Raw genomic sequence first — 16,309 nt, forward strand, 5'->3', positions numbered from 1 at the left:
GGGCTCACTGCTAAAATCTAAAATATCAAAAAACACATATTACACACATAAAGACCACAAGTCTTCTAAACGTCATTAACAAATACTGTATTTTTTTCTTTCTTTTTCTTTTTGCAAAAAGGGTGAAGTGTCCCCTTAATAATGATACTAATTAAGGCTCAGTTGTGAGCTCGAGGTGTAGGCTATAATAAATGTCACATTATGTAGGCGAATAAAGGTTCACGCAGGCACAGTGACAACGGGGTGCACCCTTTATTACCCAAACAGGAGAGAGATGTGACATATATGCACATGGCGACCCACTGTATACTTTCACCAGCCATGATATTTGTTGCGATAGCATTCACTCCTCTCTCTCTCTCTGCACCCTCTCTCCCTCCATGACCATGAGCATGAAATGGAGAGCCCCCAGTGAGGCTCTCCAGCATTGAAGCACTCTGCCTTAACCTAACCTAGTGGTTAGAGCGTGAACTGCAGGCGGACCCGTGGATTCATGTCCGGGAAACCCCCTGTGCACCTGGGCTTTAACATTGAGCGCTCGGTTGCACTTCTGCATTTGACCACCAAAATCTCGTGGTCAAATGCGGAAGTAGACTGTTCTTCCGGGTGCTTCAAAGCGCCACTGAGCAACTTCCACTGACATGAATAGCGGGGAGGCGGGGCTATCGCTCCGGTTCAGTCTCTATCATTTTATTACTTTATGCTATGCACACACCACGCATAGACTTGTTGTTGGTGTACTGCGCAATGGCATTTGGCCTGGGTCCTTATTGGTAGGTTAATATCCACAGTTTCTCTGTAGCGGTCCGCAATTAACCTATTGTTCAAGCTTCGCACTCGGCACCAATACAAATGAAATCACCAGTCCGCTGATATATTATTTATTATTCGATGCAGCAGAGCAGAGCCTTTGCTCGCTGGTGACGTGGTAAAGTTGATGCAACATACGTTTTAAAGTTGTTAACAGTGATATAAAAAGAATCGGATCGATATCCGTGTACTTTCCATGCAGGCGCAAGCTGCATTTCTCACCTAATTATAGTAAAAATGAGATGCGTTTCTCAAACGCTCCGTTTCACATGACTACACAGATCCACTGATTCCGGATATTTTGGAAAATCTTCACTTATTTATCCGTTTCCAAAAACCTCCGTTTGAGTGGCTGAAAACGCCGTTCGCGTGTGGCTGAAAGGCCCTTCAGGTTTTTTGTAAAAAATCGATATACGTGTAGCCCAGGCCTTAGTGTAGCCCAGGGGTTCTCTTTAAATATTTGTTTTTTCACTTTGAGAGTGTACAAACAGTCCCACCGCTAGGCATACGCATGGTACACACTGTGCGTCGGACAACACGCCGAGGGGGCACCAAATACGGGTGTCCTGGAGTTGCATGCGTGCCCATGTGGATCTGCTCAGAACTGAAGCGGCCCCTAGCTCCTCCCCACCGTCTGCCAGTGAGTAGTTTAAACAGCAGTTTAAGCACTTGCTTCCAGTGAGCCACCATGCACCATTCAGCAGTCAGCACCCTGACTCTGTTTGACCAGAATGGAACAGAGTCGTAATTAGTATAATTGGTAAGACCTGTGAAGGACCTGTAAGGATTTTATTTCTTCCTGTGGTGCATAAAGCCTATTCTGGAAAGAGCAAAAATTGTCCAGGAAAAATGAGTAAAGGGCATACAGAATCCCTTTATCCCTCAGTTCCCAAGGAGCTACACAGGACAAGATAACTCCATATGTCCTCAGAGAGAATAGACTGTCGAAGAATTTGAGTGTCTGAGCGATGTTTAGCGGTGTGAAACTGAAGTGTGTGACAGTGTGCAGAGTTGTCTGTCGGGAACCACAAAGAGAGACAGCGATGGATGGGCCAGCTGTCTCTAGCTAACCCACCTATACTGTGGGTTAGCTAGAGACACATATTTGCTCACACATCCAGGGGACGTGCAGAGAGTGTTAGAGAGGCAGGGACTGAAATCTCGTAAGAGGGCACTTTTGCACAAAAATAGTGTCGCCCTGCGACGCGCTGAGAGCTTGTAGATCAGCTATTTTTGGGGCGCAACCCAGCACTCTTTATCTACTGGAGATGTGGTGTATGACATGGATTTCAAAACAAATGTGTTAACACAAAGAGTGCTAACGATTCTGATTAACTGCATGGCCCTCACTGCTATGATGATAGCATTGGACGAACAAACTTTTCCTAGGCCGACACTCCAACGCTCTTATAGCGAGAATCACACAGCATACCTCAAAAGAAAGCATATCTCTCTCTATTTTTTATTTTTTTAATTGATTTTACCATCTTCCATTCTGGAGATATGTACCTTTATGTAACACCTGCTTTTGTAGTAACGTACTCTTCTTGAACAGAAAGCCTAATTAGAAGCGGTTTTATGTTAGACGCTGTGTATCGTTCAAACTCGGCTAGTCGAGTTCGCCTGCTGTTTTTTCCTCCGAGGTGGAAAGACTGTTGTGAGGCGGTTAGTGTTGCTGCAGAGCCTGCCCAACACTCGTAACAACACAGCGCATTTGCAATGTTCCATCTGACCGGCGTTGGTCATCATAATAAAGAAATAACCGCTCGCCGAGGGACGATACAATCCGTGAGTTTTTTTGTTTGAATATGAAGAAAAAAGGAGACAGAAATCTGACGGACAGACACTCAGTCACAGAGCCCTCCCTTCCCTGAAACAAAGAGAGAGAAACAAGATGAGGTGCACCCCACTGCACCGACACCATCGGCTTGGTATGCAGCGATTCTGTTGACCTGAGTTGCATCGAGGTCTCCGAGCAGCCATTACGTGACAATACGCCAAATACGCCCTCCCGTCCTGAATGCTGCCTTCCAGCATGGCATGGAAAGGAGTGGCATTTACATTTCTTTCAATGCTGTATTCGTGGTCTGGAAATGGCAGTTGTTTTAAAGACGGGTAAATGGGCAGGGGCTGAAGCCCCCTTTGATGTCTATGTGTGCACGTCCCTGCACACTGCACACATCGTCAACAGGCAAAAAAAAAAAAAAGAAAGGTACTTTCACACAGACCAATTAACACACGCACGCGCGCACACGTGCATACTGTACATGCAAATGAGGACACACTTACACACACACAGACTCGCTCAAGGATGCGACATTTATCCACACATGTCTTTACGACAGCAGCTGTTCCGATGTAGTGAAGATTAACCTAAACACCAGCTAATGAGAAAATCTGACAGTGAGAAAATAATGATTCACATTTGCAGCTGACACTGTACGCGTGACTGGTCTGGAAAATAAGAAGAAATGCCCATGAGTGTCAGAAATAATTAAAGAAAGCTGCCTCCTGTTCATTTTCTATCACTGTGGCTGGAAAGAAAAGTTGAATTTGTTAGTATACCTGTGTTACGACCCCCTGTCTAGGGTAAGGGGAGGTGACATAATAATGAGGAGACAGCTTTCACAAAAGAAGATTTGTTTATTACTCTCCTTTTTTCTCTTTTGACAGAGACAAAAACTTGGTATATGTGTATAGTATTTATTATGCCTGTCTCCTTATTATGTGTGTTTTATTATTTTTTTATCCGGGGAAAGTGTATTATGATTCACATGGGGGAATAGTGTAGCCTACAAGTTAACAGTACTAACACAAAATGCTAAACATGAGTGCGCGCACTTTCCACAATCCACACAGTCCAGGCCCTGCTCTGTTTTGCATACACAATACGCTTGATTATAAAGAAGAAAAGGTCGAGTCATAGATTTAAAAACACAAAGAAACCTTTCCTTTCAAAACTGACAATGATATTATATTCCTCGTTTTACCTTAAAACAAAAGAGAAGAGAACAACAAAGAGAACCGTTAAATCAAAAATGTATTCAATAAATTACTGCAAATGATAAACAGTCTAATTATTTTGTGTGTGTGTGTGTGTGTGTGTGTGTGTGTGTGTGTGTGTGTGTGTGTGTGTGTGTGTGTGTGTGTGTGTGTGTGTGTGTGTGTGTGTGTGTGTGTGTGTGTGTGTGTGTGTGTGTGTGTGTGTGTGTGTGTGTGTGTGTGTGTGTGTGTGTGTGTGTGTGTGTGTGTGTGTGTGTGTGTGTGTGTGTGTGTGTGTGTGTGTGTGTGTGTGTGTGTGTGTGTTCTGAACATCGATCTGACTAGCCAAGTGTTTTCACCACAACATTATCACAATAACAGCAGGGGGATGGGGGAAGTCAGCTGTTGAATTCAATAAGAACTTCTTCATGATTGAATAGTTTGACCAGGCAGAGAATTCCGTAGACCGTAGAAGTCATTCCCACCAAATGGCTTACTACAATGACTGCTACCTTCACCGCTAATAACTGGGAGTCAGTGAACGTTAACCAATGATAGAAGAAGTACTCTTTTTTTCCCCCTTTAAACTCAAGTATAGAAACAATGTACCGTAGAAATGCACTGTTAGGGTGTGTTCAGTTTAATTCTGCCTATACGGGATGGATTCTGCCAATGCTTTTTAATGGTAACATTATTAAAAATATCATTCCCATCCTCGAATAGCAACAAACATTCATTCACAAAAAAGCTTGGCAGATAGGCAGAATCAAAGTTTGTTGTGACTGCACCCTGGCAAGTAAAAGTCTGCTATTCAAAATGATTAGGCTACAAAAAGCTTTGCTTGCTTGTGAATTAATACAGTCTTTATTAAGTTTGCCTCGCAGAAAGCAATCTTATAGGGATTTTAAAGGAGGCTGATGCTTTATGTTGCTTTGTATTTATGAAGAATCTGCATCTGTTTTTTGCTGATTTGATTGCATTTCTATGCTGACGTTAACATAGGCGTTTCATGTAGTCTAGCGAATAGTGGTTCCACAAGTCAGAGCATTCATTAGGTGGTTTCATAGAAATTATTATTGTGAAAACAATACAGCAATGTGTTTATATTACAAAGACATTTTAGGGGGCACGGTGGCACAGTTGGTAGTGCTGTCGCCTCACAGCTAGAAGGTCCTGGGTTAGAAAGGAACTGGTTGGAATAACGTGTTCCAACGCGCTACGTCCAACCAGGGAAACTCCCCCATTGTCAGATGTAAAGGAGCAACTTGGACACTCAAGCATGAAGGAAGCATGAGTTAAGTCCGTTGCTCTCCCCAGGTTGGCGGAGGATGTGTAGAGCCCAGGATCACATTAGATGATTGACACAGGGGTGAAAAATGGGTTACAAAATCGTGGGATAAAAAAAATATAAAGAAAATACATTTTACTTCTGAATACTTAATATTTGATCAAATGTATGGAGGGCTCGTCTGAGGACGGCCTAGAGAAATGTATATTGATTATTGTTTTGTTTGATTGTTTATTTATGTTTGTGTCCTGCACACAATGAGCCCAACCCTCATGGGTTTATAAGACACCATTTCACAATTGCATTTACAGCATGTTTACATTACATAATTCATTAATTTGCCCAAATCAACAAAATTAAATAAGGACATAGCTACAGAAAGTTATATCAATGAACACAGAATTCTGTTCAAGTAAACGTTGTGTCAAAAATGTATAATTACTCAGGCTGTTTAAATGGGAATGGGAAAAGCAAGATAGCGAACAGGTGTGCAACTTATTTTGGGCATCTGACAATACATACCAGTCCCAGTCCAGTCCAAAGATAAAGAACTATCCTATGTATGCCTTTGAGGTCATGTCCTCATCTCCTGTATTTTTCTGGGTCTTAAAAAAAGTATTGTACAGTAGTATCCTGGGTTGCATCCTGATTCCTGAGGCCTGATTTATTCTTAGTTGCGTGCCAGTGTCTCACATCGAAGATGTCAGATCTACAAGCTCACAAGGTGTCACGCAGTGATGCGTTGTTTGAGCTTAATGCTTAATAGATCGGTAGCCTCGGAAACCCAGACGTTAATAGATCGGTAGCCCGGGACTCGGGAGGCATACCATGATCCGGTCATGACCGGACACTTTTACGTCATGTTGATCAAGGGCATCATAATTTTAGGGCCTACCCAATAAAAGCCTTGATGCAGCATATAATAATAATAATTTCTTCCATCTTTTAATCCAACTCGTAGCGACTGGCGAGACTAAAAACAAACGGGGGGGACCAAAACAATAACCTGACTCCGCCAGATGGGGCAGCAGAGAGTACACTGGGAACTCTCAGGCAGACTCGATGCTCCGGCCACCAAACGGCCTGGCCAATCAAGGCAGGACTGTTTATGCCTTGATCGATGCCAAAAAATCTGGACTTTACGGATTTTACCATCCGGTCTATACCGGATCACACAGTGATTTAGAAACACAGACCAGGCTTTCCGCCGAGGTGGAACGTCTGGTGACACGAGGTTAATACATCGGCTTATTAATTTTCTCGGCAGGCCATTTGGTTGTTTTAGTTTTTGGCAGCATGGTAGCAACTATAAATTAAATGGGCTTATACTGCATATCATATATATCTCTGGGACACATATAGATTGTGAACTCTGGCTAAGTACAATCACGAAGAGTTACGAGTATTACAAACACACTGTTTCATTTTTGCAGTTTCATGTTGGTTGCCTTACGTACCGAAGTCTGTGACTCTAGTAGTTACCGCTTTGCGCTTACATAAGGAGAGGCTGGGTATCTCGGGTGAACAGGATGGTTTTAGATGGTTTCAGTTTGAAGATTTAAACAGCAGTCGCTGGGGTCAAATATTTCTATAGCTCACTAGTAATATTGGTGTATTATAATACTGGTTACTTGCTAGCGAATATTGCTTTGTTGACAGATGAAAGCTAAACTTTCCCTCATGATAAGCAGTCCTTGCATCATCAGACTACATTGGATATTCAGAAATCAAAACCATATTTTCCCTTGCCCCAGGGTCTCTAAAATATAATCCTCTGGTCTCTTCACTGAAGTCACAGGTTGTGGAATAACAAAACAAGCACCTGTCATATTTTCTCTTTTGATTCTAAATTACTTTGACGAGCCTTTCCTGGTGGCAGCAGTTTACTTGTTTGACGCGAGACATCTGCACATTACCAGTGGTGGAATAAGTACTAAAATGTTTTACATAAAAAGTTGCAGTAAAAGTTGCAATACTGCAATGCAGAAATAGTTACAGTTACAAGTAAAAGTCTGCATAATCAAAGTTGAGTAAAGGTACAAAAGTATTGCCATCAAAATATACTTACAGTTCCAAAATCAAAAGTTCAAGTTATGCATAATGTCCAGTTTAAAATGTGTAAAAGTCTTCTGAAAAAAGCAAGCTCACAACGTGTCGTTATATAGGCATGTAGATTGTCTATTTTCAAATAGCCAAAAGTTTAAATAGGGCTGAAGAGGTTAATGTATGTTTTGTAATAATAATTCAAATTTACAAAGTAAAGTAACTAGTAACTAAAAATGTCTAATAAATGTCGTGGAGTAACAATATTTGCCTCTGAGATGTAGTGGAGTCGAAGTAAAAGTATTGGAAATTGGAAATACTCGAAATTGTACCCAAGTACAGTACTTAAGTAAATGTACTTAGTTACTTTCCACCACTGTACATTACAAAAACATGCCCACACAAGTAAGAAAACCTGCCAACAGGCTTTTTAGCCACCTCATGCGATGTGAAAGTAATATGAAAAAGCAGAGAGAGAGAGAAATGTCTGTGCTCTTTTTTTGACATCTGTTCGCAGTGATAACATTCTGGTGTTGGACATCTTCTTTGAAGCGCTGAACTACGAGACCATTGAGCAGAAGAAAGCGTACGAGCTGGCGGGCCTTCTCGGTAAGGAAATGGTTGGCAAGTGTGTACTTAAGAATAGATCAATGTGCAAAATGCAATTTGATAGATACTTTTTATCCAGAGGGACAGTATTGTAGCTGCTGCTGCTTTTGTAATAGGCAGCCACGTCTCGATGGAGGTTGAGTTGATGTATTAATCAGTCTTTTGCCTTTCAATGCATTTTTCTTTCATCTTTCATGGTCACTGAATATGGGCATATGAAACAGAATATAGCCACCAATATATTATATGCAGACATTCTATAGTATATCGTCGCTGTTGGGAGGAAACCATATTTCAACTTTTAATGTTTTTTCTTCTTCTTCAGTGAATTAATGCCCTACTTCATCAAACAAGAGTGTCACACAAACGCGAAAACAGCAGATCTTCAAGCTCACAACGCAGCGTTGTGAGCTTCAAGATCTGTAGTATTGATTTAAAAAATGTACTTAAAGTACCAAAAGTAAAAGTACTTATTGTGCGGAATGTCCCATTTCACAAGTTCAAAATGTACATCGCGGCACATTGTGAGCTTGTATTCCTTTAAATGTACATCGCAGCGCATTGTCAGCTTGTTTTCCTTTAACCTGGTATCCATATTTTGGGTCATGTCTACAGAAGCAAAACCTTTCACAAAATTTCTAAAATTGTGAAAATTGCCAAGCTCACAAAGCGTCATGCTGCATTGTGAACTTGTAGATCTGCTTTTATTGATAATTATGCACTACAGTCATTCAATGAATTAGAGCATTAATTTATGAAAAGAAATAACAAACATGTAGATACAAGGTGTATACACGCGCACATGCACACACACACACACACACACACACACACACACACACACACACACACACACACACACATTTTAATCATTTATTTATGTCCACATAAGAGATACAAATACAAGGACACAAATATTTACAAGGTGCCGTACAGAATGCAGTCAGCAAATCCCGAACAAATACCCACACACCCTTCAGGGGTACAGGTAACAGCGTCTTCGCCATATTTGGCGGCTACCGATAGTGGAAGATATTGCACAGAATTTCGCAAGCCGTTTGGCTGCTTTTTTTGGCATCCCAAGTTGTTGGAAGCCTCTTACGACCAAACTGTGTACATGTCCTAGGCTGCCGAAGATAAACACATATACAGATTGCACCTATAGCCTAGTTCAATGATGGTCTGGAGGAGCGGCTGGTACTTAATGACCTTAGTCATAAAGGCTTCCTCTAAGCTAGAGTCAAAGGTGCAGGCCATTTCAAGAATGAAAACTGATTTGTTCTCTTCATTCACACACACACACACACACACACACACACAACATACATATAGGCCTATACCATTTTAGACGCACGCACGTACGCACCCACGCAGTATTATTCAAGACCTTCACACTTGTCTTGACTTGTCTTTCTAGGTGACATTGGGGGTCAGATGGGCCTGTTCATCGGAGCCAGTCTCCTCACCATTCTCGAACTCTTTGATTATCTGTATGAGGTAAAATATCTCCCACGTTCTCCTCGCCTTGTGTGCAAAGAGCATGGTCATTCTGTACAAGCACATCATGTAACACTTTAATACAGATGGATTAGATACCCCTAATAAAGAAGAGCTGTCATTATTGCTGGCTTGGCTGTTTTACGGAGAACACAACAGCGCCGCCTCCATGTGCTTTAAAGAGGGAATGCCGTGATCCCCCCCCTAAAACATTCTCATTCGTAGTATGATTATACTAAAATTTTAATGATTCAATTTATGTTTTTATGTGGCCACACCCACCAGTTCATTAAGTCTGCCTGGTTTTTAGGTAGGTGGTGATCCATTTGAACTGAAGCCGCACCCACATCTGTTGTTGTATGATAAAAGGGGAGGGGTTAGGGGGAGGGGATGATATTGTGATGTCACTATATCTGGTGCATTTTGATTGGGCCTTTCGACTCAGGAAGAAACCAAAAATACACAGGGAAGACATATTTCGATATTCTAACCACACCTGGGGGTCTAGTAGAGTAATGTTAACTAGACACTATACAAAACAAAAAGTAAGAGTTTACTGCTGTTTGACATTATTGTTGCTGGTAAATTTGATTAATTAGTAACTAGTATTTACGGTGGGGGCTCCCCTCACTGATTGAGTCAGTAGGATACAACAGTAGTGACAACGCACACAAAATGTGTGTGGAGGATATAAATAATTGGCATAACGACTACGTGGGGTGGTGGGCGATTGAGGAGTCGTTTATGCAGAAAGCTGCCAAGACCTCAGATGTCACACTCCTGTCCACACCATGGTGTCATGTCTGGTTTCTGTTATTAAACGTCCAGCATCGTGGCTATGAGTGTGCAGCCTTTTTCTTCTTTTTTCATTGTTCATCGCCTTAGGCCTCATTAATATTGGCTTGCACCCTTCTCCTGCCTATTTACCTCCAATGCCTGCACAATGCACAAAAATGACCCAAATCAGTCAGAAAGAAAGTCCATTACTGCATCAATAGTAGAGGACCTGGCTAAGTTTTGTATGCACTTCATTTAGGAAAGAGTATCTCAACAGTTCTTGGCTAATATGAGCCCCGCGAACAACTTGGGAACTGTGAGAAAGTCTCTATCGGGACGAAATTCCCCAAAATGATCACACCCTTTTAAAAACATGGCTCTATCTTCTAAACTGTTGGAGCTACAGATCTTCTGAGGTGCTCAAAATGTTCAGAACACTCATGTTTGTTTGATACTCAATAGAATAGACCATATGCACATGGCGGTCATATTGCCATTATGGTAATGGCAGCGCATGGCAACTAACCGCAATTTGCCATTGACGGCCCATACATCAAGTCCTATCTAATTGTATCAAAATATTGCTTGAATTATTAGCCAAGAACAGTTGAGATATTATCTCCTAAATGAAGGGCATACATACAGTATCTTAGCCAGCTCCTGACTACAAAGGTAATCAACAAACTATAAAAACTGGTGAAACATTGGCCAAATTGTGTATAAGTAAGTATATATATTAGATAGAGGCAAACATTGTGAAAATAGCCAATCTACAATCTCTGTTGCAATGTATTTACTTAGTTAGTTAGTTAGTTAGTTAGTTAGTTAGTTAGTTAGTTAGTTAGTTACTTACTTACTTATAATTACAGAACCACTGCTGTAGTAGGAAACTACTAGCGTCATCTTATTGCACCCCTGAATACATTAACATTTTGAATGTATTATATTTCAGATTAGCCAGGAAATGTCCCATCCATTCTAATTAGAATAACATCCCCCTCTGTTGGACATATTCTTTTAAACTCAATTGCTTCTGGTTGGGGAGACTTTCCATGAAATGGGAAAATGTTAGATTCAAGATTAAGTGCTCTGTGATTGCAGTGCTTTGTGTGCGCTTGTGTTCTTCTCCTAACACGTGTCCGTGGGCGTGTATCTAATAATGAGTTCCCCGCATTCCCTCTCAGTGGAGTATACAGTATACAGTAGATACGGTATGCTGGATGCATTCCAGGACCGTTCAGCGATTAACAGATGGCCAAGATCTCAGGATTGTGTGTGGTTTTTTTTTGCCTGTTTGCAGGTGATCAAGTACAAGCTGTGTCGATGTGCGAAGAAGAAACATAAACGCAGCAACAACAACGACCGGGGACCAGTGTTGAGCCTGGACGACGTGAAGCGCCATGTGAGTATACTATAGGATGCTCACTGCACAGTCACACATCTGACCACTAGGGCAAACAAAAGCAAACTCCACATCCCCCAACATTTTTTCCCTGCCATAGTGTCAACCCCTTACCCCTGTGTCAGATCAGTGGTTAGACTGGCATATTCGCCGATACGATATAACCCGATATGACAAATAAGGGCCAATACCGATACTTTTACGATACCGATACAGTCGGGACATCTCTACTAACAACCACTGCACAGTTTCTTCTCTTCCCGACCAGTCTGTTCTGCAGCCAGGCATGCACACTGATTATTTTGGATAGGTTTTTACCTTGTAGAGAAAAGGCCTTGTGCATACCTACAGGGACAGGTGAGTATGAGCCGGCAACCAAATGCGAATCATGAGAAGAAAAGGGTCTTCACTTATAGAGCAGCAATCTAAATGACCTTCATCAGGTATGAGATACTTGATGAAGGAGGTCGTTTAGACCGAAACGTTGTCATCTGAATAAAACTGCTGCTAGTCACATACACTCTTCTCTCTCTCTGTCTCTCTAATGAATTAGTCTCATGTCTAGCAGCTGCGCATAGTTTCTCCCGGCCGATCCTGCCGGGAGCTGCCTATGCCAAAAAAAGAAACAATGACGGAGACTAAAGTTCAGAGGGATGGGAAGAAAGTTAATTGTGAGGCATGAAGGGACTGAAAAGAAAGATTTTGAAGATAGAGGGAGTGAAAATTGAGAGAGAGAGAGAGAGAGAGAGAGAGAGAGAGAGAGAGAGAGAGAGGAGGGGGGGGGTAAGAACTGCTGTGTGAAGCAGTTAAAATGAAATCACAGGCGGTAGAAAGGGTCGGCAGGGAGGGATGGTCACAGAATTAGAGCTGTGGTCGGTGTGACAGTTCACCAATTTCCCAGTACAAATGAAGCCAGTTCGCTTTAATCGTACTTCAGGATGCGGGCATAGAACAAGACAGAATCCCCTCTCGGTTCTGCTTTGCTCTGCCATCCTGAGTGACTTGCGGTAATCTTTTATATTCCTGCCTTTAAAGGAAGAAGAAGAAGAAACAGAGATTTCCTACAGGAGCTTATTGTCCAGCAACACAACCCATCCTCCCTTCTGTTGTTCCCTTTCCTCATTACTAAAGCGTTTTTTTGGTTTGTTACAGCTCCGTTTTTTGTTTTCCTGTGGACCTGCATGTCTCTCTTTTGTTCTCTCTTTTTTTTTTATTGATTGAACAGATTGGAGAATTACAGTACATTTCAAGCACAACTCAATACAAAACTGTTAACTGTGGACGACACCATAAAGCATTACACTTGTTTACAATAGCCTTTACATTCTCTCTGTGTATCACTTTGTCAATCTCTCTGTCTTTGTTCTCTCGCAGACTCCTTGCGAGAACCTGCGTACCCCGTCCACGTACGCTGCCAACATGCTACCTCACCATCCAGGACAACAAGGGAACTTTGAGGATTTCACCTGCTGAGTAAAGTCCTCCAAGGGTCCAAGGGTCAAAGCGTGCATTTTGCAACCAACCATTCGAGAAGACTATCTGACTAAAGGAAAAAAGAGTAACACGATCAAATCAAATGCTACAGTGGAGAAACAGAAGATGAAGACATGGGGGTGGAGGTGGGGAGGGGGCCACCAAGAACTTTAACCCCGAGGCCCAGAAGAGAATATATTCCAAATATAAATATCTTGTAAAAAGAAGAAAAAAGAGAAAAGAAATTCAGAACATTCTAAGAATATTTCACAGAACATTTCTGTGTATTTCTTTGGAATACTGCCGCAAAAGGATGCTCTTGGAGAAGCCTTGCCAACATGGACCTGTCTATTCAAAAGACAGAAATGGACAATTATAATAGACAACAGCTGAAAAAGAGTCCCCCCTATGCCTTTCCCCGCCGCTAAAACATGTCGCTCTCAGCAGACCTCTGCTCTAGCCATGGACGTCTATCTAGAGAATCATAGTGCTTATTACTCCATTGTACATGTAGCGACATCTGTAAATGCTGCAGCGATCCATAAGACAACAGCTGGGCTCTGTATAGTTTATCTGAGAATGTATGTAATCGTCTTGGGGATACAGATCAATCAGCAGACTACAGTGGGCGTGGCTAGTGGCTTCGGATGTTATCAGAGGATTTCATCTCCGTCATCAGCCCTTAATTATCAAAAGGCCATGCAATGCAGCCAGCATGGACATTTACACATACGGACGTTGTTGTCAGCCATTTTCCGACGTGGCGTTGGACGGCCGCATTAATTGTCCTGACTATTACTAACCGTAACCCTAACTCTAACCCTAACCTCAGTCTTAACAGGCCATGTAAGTCCCCCTAACCTCATATCAGTCTTAAACGGCCATTTAAGTCAGTTTCACAATGTTTTCGCTTTGGCGGCAGTAATTTTCACTTCCGCATTTCCTAGTCTCCTACTCGCGGTAGGCAGGTAATAATAATAATAATAATGGATTGCATTTTTATAGCGCTTTTCTATGCACTACGTGCTTACTCAAAGCGCTTTACAATGGAACCACTGGAGGCAAGGTGGGGTTCAGTGTCTTGCCCAAGGACACATCGACATGTGGACAGGAGCAGCTGGGATTTTAACCACCGACCCACGGATCATTGGACAACCTGCTCTACCTCCTGAGCCACAGCCACCCAATGTGGAAATGTCCATATTGCCTGCATTGCATGGTCCAGTTGAGAACATATGGTGATTATCTGTTGATAACATTGGAAGCGAGTGGTGTGGAAGTGTTGGGGGTGATGACTGGTGGTGGTTCTTGTACCCTACAGGTCATGGTGGTGGTGGTAGAGATACAATATCTATACCATTTAATAGTCAAAATGTACGGTGAACATTTCAGGCCACATCTTGTAAATGCATGCTTGTATTTGCCCACTGCATGTACAGTACGTCATTTCAGTACGTCGTTTCATTTCTAAGTGTATATATATATATATATATATATATATATATATATATATATATATATATTCGTTGTTGTCGGGAGGAAAGCACCCAACTTAATTTTTTAGGTTTTTGATTTTTTTTTCTTTTTTGCATAAATCAGGGCTATTGAACACCAGTCTGTGTAAAAAGTAAAATGTAAAAAAAAATGTGCTTTGGACAAAACTTCTTAACTCCATTGGACCCTCAAACTGTCTGCTAAAACAATTCCACCACCTCTCTCCCTCTCATGGAAGTAATTTACAATATATAAAGTCACAACACCAACTTTGATGAGGCAGTTTTGCTTTGTTTTCAAAATACAAGGTTTTCCTGAAAAATGAACAATTTGGGAGTTTCTTCCCGACAGCAGAGATATACTATAATGCCAAGTTTGCCTCTGATATACAGGAAGATGAAGAAGATATCCTCTCTGTGTGTGTATGTGTGTGTGTGTGTGTGTGTGTGTGTGTGTGTGTGTGTGTGTGTGTGTGTGTGTGTGTGTGTGTGTGTGTGTGTGTGTGTGTGTGTGTGTGTGTGTGTGTGTGTGTGTGTGTGTGTGTGTGTGTGTGTGTGTGTGTGTGTGTGTGTGTGTGTGTGTGTGTGCGTGCGTGCGTGCGTGCGTGCGTGTGTGTGTGTGTGCACTTGCGTGCATATGTATGGATATGCGTATTTGTTTACAGTTAAAGTTGTTGAGCTGAAACTCATGTCAGCTAGACCCCCCCACCCCCACCTCCATTTCTATGTACTCTTAATGAGTGGCAGAATGTGTGGAGAGTGTATGCGTGCGTGTGCTTCCCCTCCAACTTTGTTTACTCTTATCTTTACTGTGAAGTGAAGTGAGATCTCCCAGCTCAACCGATTGCTCTAATCTTGGGGGGTTATTTTTTTTTCTGTGTGTTCTAGTTGCAAACGTCTTATCAAAGCACAAATACAGCCAATATGTAGAGGTGACATAAAAAAGAAAATGTATTCTTATTGATATATTGTCATATTATCAATGTCATAATTATCGTGTTGCTCTGACTCTTTTAGGTTGGTTTTGTTTTCATACAAAGAACATATAATCAATTTTTGCCTGATAATCCAGTCTTCATCTCCCAGGTAATACACTGTTCTATTTAGCTAACAAAACGTGAATAAAATGTAAATATCATTTTTGGAAAATTTATATTTTATGGAACTTTTGTTCTTATCATTGAATTTCCTCCCTCTGCCCATCAAGGTATTTTATTTGTCAGTTCTACGCACTCTCACAAGGTGCCAGAAGCATTTCTCATTCGACCACAAAGTGCAAAGCTTTTATCCTGTAACACCGGGGCTCCACCGGGCGCGTCAGCGTCTCCGTCACCGTCACAGAATGTTCCCTTTTTAATCAATGAAGGGTGGCTCCACTGCGTCTCCGTCACCATTAAAATTGCCCCGGTTCGTTTTTTGACGCACGAGATGGAGACGCAACGCGCCCGCCGCCCGGTGGAGCCCTGGCGTAAGCTGCAGTTAATCTAGGGCAGTGGTTCCCAAACTGTGGTGCGTGAGCGCCTTCTAGGGGGTGCGCGACATGAAAAGGCTAATGGTGGTGCTATAGTTTTATTTTAAATATATTAACATATTATGCCCATATAGGGCAAGTATATACAGAATATGGCCTATGCTGCATATATATGCCATATTCATATTGTGCATATATGTAGATAAAATAGGAAATATAATTATGTCTCTTTATAGCTTATTCAATTTATATTTCCATGGTGGGGGGTGCGACAGCTAGGTCGGGCACTAACAGGGGGTGCATGGCCAATAAGGTTTGTGAACCGCTGATCTAGGCCCTAGGGCACATGTTTTCAAAATTGGGGACAAGGAGGGCAAATTGGAAAGGAGGGGAAATGGACAAATAGAGACATTTTTATTTCAATTCAAGTTCAATTCATAACATTATTGTGCCTGTTTTGGGCA

General features: G+C 41.8%; 1 protein-coding gene across 3 annotated transcripts in view; it reads left to right on the top strand.

Moving 5' to 3' along the window:
- The window catches only part of asic1b (acid-sensing (proton-gated) ion channel 1b), a gene marked incomplete at its 5' end in the record, with an annotated part of 243,316 nt that extends 227,791 nt beyond the window's left edge, over nt 1–15,525 (top strand). For all 3 annotated transcript variants that reach the window (XM_080786117.1, XM_080786116.1, XM_080786118.1), the window contains 4 exons: nt 7,641–7,732; nt 9,150–9,229; nt 11,307–11,408; nt 12,783–15,525. In XM_080786117.1, the coding sequence (XP_080642243.1) occupies nt 7,641–7,732; nt 9,150–9,229; nt 11,307–11,408; nt 12,783–12,881 (373 nt within the window). In that variant the 3' untranslated portion in view covers nt 12,882–15,525. The remainder of the gene's footprint in view (nt 1–7,640; nt 7,733–9,149; nt 9,230–11,306; nt 11,409–12,782) is intronic.
- Nucleotides 15,526–16,309: the final 784 nt, after the last annotated feature.

This window comes from Protomyctophum bolini (assembly GCF_963924005.1).
Source record: "Protomyctophum bolini genome assembly, chromosome: 2".
Taxonomy (NCBI): Eukaryota; Metazoa; Chordata; class Actinopteri; order Myctophiformes; family Myctophidae; genus Protomyctophum; species Protomyctophum bolini.